This window comes from Arachis ipaensis, chromosome B09 (assembly GCF_000816755.2).
Source record: "Arachis ipaensis cultivar K30076 chromosome B09, Araip1.1, whole genome shotgun sequence".
In the NCBI taxonomy this organism is placed as follows: domain Eukaryota; kingdom Viridiplantae; phylum Streptophyta; class Magnoliopsida; order Fabales; family Fabaceae; genus Arachis; species Arachis ipaensis.
Window position 1 is genome coordinate 4,568,301 of NC_029793.2, and position 3,539 is coordinate 4,571,839.

At 36.5% G+C, this 3,539-nt stretch overlaps 2 protein-coding genes across 4 annotated transcripts in view; both read left to right on the plus strand.

Moving 5' to 3' along the window:
* Window positions 1-3,445, plus strand: part of LOC107618892 (FBD-associated F-box protein At4g10400) — a 23,051-nt gene extending 19,606 nt beyond the window's left edge. The window contains exon 5 of the mRNA XM_021112161.1: window positions 3,122-3,445. Within this exon, the coding sequence (XP_020967820.1) occupies window positions 3,122-3,128 (7 nt within the window). The 3' untranslated portion in view covers window positions 3,129-3,445. The remainder of the gene's footprint in view (window positions 1-3,121) is intronic.
* Window positions 41-3,380, plus strand: LOC107619376 (F-box/FBD/LRR-repeat protein At4g26340). Of its 3 annotated transcripts, none has more exons than XM_021112163.1 (5): window positions 41-129; window positions 724-1,589; window positions 1,678-1,827; window positions 1,919-2,214; window positions 3,110-3,380. In XM_021112163.1, exons 2-5 carry the CDS (start codon window positions 738-740, stop codon window positions 3,117-3,119), a joined length of 1,308 nt encoding a protein of 435 aa, XP_020967822.1. In that variant the 5' UTR covers window positions 41-129; window positions 724-737; the 3' UTR covers window positions 3,120-3,380. The 3 variants fall into 3 exon arrangements, with proteins under 3 accessions (XP_020967822.1, XP_016177135.1, XP_016177136.1); XM_016321649.2 differs by having other exon boundaries at window positions 45-129; window positions 1,913-2,214; XM_016321650.2 differs by having other exon boundaries at window positions 99-117; window positions 1,913-2,214.

Below are 3,539 nucleotides of genomic sequence, written 5' to 3' on the forward strand. Positions count from 1 at the left end.
CACCTTATCCTTCCTTCTTCGCTATCTTTTGTTCTCCCTCAATGAACCCATTTTTTAATTGACAGCCCCGGTTGACTCCTCTCCTCCACACAGTACGACGAAGCCCTAGCCATCAAGGTGAAAATCCTGGTACTACTTACCATCCCCAATGCCATGCATTTTTTGTTTTCTTTTAACCCAAATAATGTTGGCTTAGTAGTTATTACGCATTCTCGTTGTTCTTACATTTTCCCTAATTTTTTATCGTTACTCTTCACTCATACACTAATATAGACAAGTTTGAACGTTTAAAATAGGCTGTAACATCCTCTGTAAATTTTGATTTTACTTTTAGGGTTATTTATCTCCTTTCTTGATTCTCAGTCTTTCTTGCATTTCTGTTCATCTCCCGATTTTACCCTTCAAACGATGAGTGTTTTACTTTCTCCCCGTATTTCGATTTGCTGTAATATCATTAACTAACATGAAAAAAAAAATGTTATTTATACCGAAATTGGTGTCTATGTCTATATGCCTATATCAACCTCACTCACTCTGGTATAATTATAAACCCTAAAAAAGTGACAACAGAAGAAAATCATTTTTTTTTTCCATTTCATAGCTAGGGTCTGAAGCAGAAGTTTTTGTTTTTGTTCTTTTATGGACATAGCCATTGACTTATCTGACTCTTTGCATATGATTGACATTTTGTTTGACCCACTCAAATGGCTGAAACATGTACAGCATAAAAAAGAAGCATGGGCACAGACATCATCAGCAGCCTACCAAACTCGTTGTTGTGCCACATCGTCTCATTCCTCCCAACCATAGATGCCGTGGGCACCAGCTTCTTGTCTCGCCGGTGGCGCCACCTCTGGAAGGATCTCCAAGCCTTTGATTTTGATACCCAACGCATTGGGAACAATGAGAGATTCGTGTCTTTTGTGGACACAGTTCTATCCCAGCGCAGGTTTTCCGACATCCGAAAGCTCCGCCTCATTTGTGGGGCACACTTAGATAGCGGCAATGCCGTCGGAAGGTGGGTGCGAGCTGCTCTGGGGCCTTGCCTTCAAGAAATGCATCTCCTTTTGTATGGTGATGTTAGTAGCAACTATGTTGATGAAATATTCACATGTGCTTCGCTTGTTTCTCTCACCCTGGTGGCTAATCTTGTTTTGAATAATATATCTTCGGTTCATTTGCCTCTACTCAAGAATTTATCACTGGGCCCAGACGTACCTGTTGACCTCAACCTCATATCTGCCTGCCCTGCTCTTGAATATCTTTACTTCATTTTTGATGCATCGTTTTATCCTAACATTCACTTGCTCTCCCCCTCTTTGAAGAGGCTAAGATTAATAGAGGCAAGAGAAAGAGACTTTGATGATCCCATAATCACTGAGATTCAAATAGACGCCCCGAATCTTGAGTACCTCCGTATATACCTTGAAGAATCGTGTGTAAGGACTTTAGTCATCAGTGATTTTCCCAACATGATGGAAGCTTCTATTGATATTGCTCCCAAGGCTGAGCATGTTGATTGGGTACCCAAACTTCTCCAGGCACTCTCCAAGACGAAGAAGCTGGCTTTGGGGGGATTTACCACCCAGGTAATATGCTTGTCGGTGTCTCATAATCCGTTACTCATTCTAACTTGCTTATTGGAATCTCTAAACGGTTGTGTTATCTTTCACACAGTGCTTGGTCAAAGCTCCAAATTTACACTTCCCAGAATTTAGCTACTTACGTCAACTGAGGATTTGTTTTAGAAGTTTCAACTCTGGAGTCCTAATAAAACTGCTTTGCTGCTGCCCTAAGCTTCAAGTACTCAAAATTGATAACAATGGGGTATAAACATTTGCATAATTCCACCATTTTCTATTTGTTATTAATTGCCTGCATCCTTTGACAATTTTTTTTCCCATGTTGTCAGGTACAGTATTTTGGTGACCAAACTCCCCGTACTGAACCTAGCAGTTGGACACAGCCAGCCAGTGTACCTAATTGTGTTAGGTCACACTTGAACATTCTTGAATTTAGAAGATACCCAGACTCATTAGAGGAACGTGAATTTTTGGCTTATATCTTGCAAAATGCACTTGTTTTAAAGACATTTATAATCTACACTAACATTGGTTCATTTGAAAAGGAGAAAGAGCATATCCTTAATGAAATATCTGTCTTACCGAGGGGCTCTAGCATATGCCAAGTTGAAGAATTCACGTATTGCAAATGGTATGAACTCTCCTCTGCTCTGTGGTTTGCCATATCAATACTATCTCGAGTAATATAAATCTGAGTTTTCCTTATGAGGCATGTTTAAAAAATTAGTATGAAAATTGTGAAAAGTGAACCAGGGTCCATTCTATATGTGAAAAATTAGTTATCTTATGGAAAGAATCATCTGTTATACTGCCATTTTATATAGGGTGTACTGGCATATATTTCACTGCTTCCTCATGTTTGCTGTCTGCACTTTTAACTAATGCTGTAGAATTTTCTTGAATTAGTTCTTTTGTGATATTACATGAAATTGGGAAAAGGCTTTGTTGTTTGTCGTTGACTTGTATATGAAATTGGATTTCATGTATTTATATTATACAAAAATAAAGTGTTGGGTCAATACAATAAGATTATAACATTTTAAATCGATCTTTTTCTAGGATTTTAGATTAAAAGCAACACATGGAAAAACATTATTGGTATTCTAAAGGTAATTTAATTAAAGAAGACAGAATTGTATTTGTTAGGATTTTATGTACATGATTACACATTTTTTATTTTATATATATATTAGAATGATTGTGATATTACGTGAGATATATGCAATCCTTCCTTCACATGAATTATGACATGAATATTTGGTAAAAGTTTATTGATAATGCAAATATGTATGAATCGCGAATCGATAATGTAAACTGGAATTATACATATTGATGATATGCAAAATTAAATTTTAAATCATGGTCAAAAGTGCTTAAAGCCTTAAACAGAGCCTTAATTCTTGCGATAGAACTGTTCAACCTGCCCCGTTTGCATTATGAATCACACAGATGATATAAATATTGTTTTCTAATAGTTTTTTCTTAATCTGGCTTTTTACATTCAAGTAGTTTTTTTCTTTCCTCAGGCGGCTATAAAGGAGATGACTCCTATTGCTTCAGCATGGAAGTGTGAACTTGGAAGGGTGGATTATGTGAAGTATAAGAAGACTCGACATCATGCTTTTGTTCTATGCAACTTTTAATTTAAGCAACATAAACATAAGTTGTTGATGTTATTTTTAAACTCTTTTTTTTTTTTTTTTTCCAATCAGATCTAGCTACCTAGTTGACAGTATTTTCCTTTTTGAAAGTTGCAGTTTAAACACTTTTATGTTCGGATCTATCTTATATTTGGGATTTGATGTGGCATTTTGGACTTAAAATGAAATGCAAATGAATGCGAGCATTGGACTTGTTCTTAATATTGGCCTTCCAACTTGTTCTTAATATTGGCCTTCCAATAACGCGCTTGTAAATCTCATCAATCTGTTGGGAGAACAAAGATAGACTGCTCTA

Bases quoted from the DNA above. Each gene is read 5' to 3' on its own strand.
- LOC107619376 (XM_016321649.2), top strand. From the start codon at position 738: ATGGGCACAGACATCATCAGCAGCCTACCAAACTCGTTGTTGTGCCAC. The intron at 1,590-1,677 runs GTAATATGCTTG...TCTTTCACACAG, and splicing joins TGGGGGGATTTACCACCCAG to TGCTTGGTCAAAGCTCCAAA. The intron at 1,828-1,912 runs GTATAAACATTT...CCATGTTGTCAG, and splicing joins TCAAAATTGATAACAATGGG to GTACAGTATTTTGGTGACCA.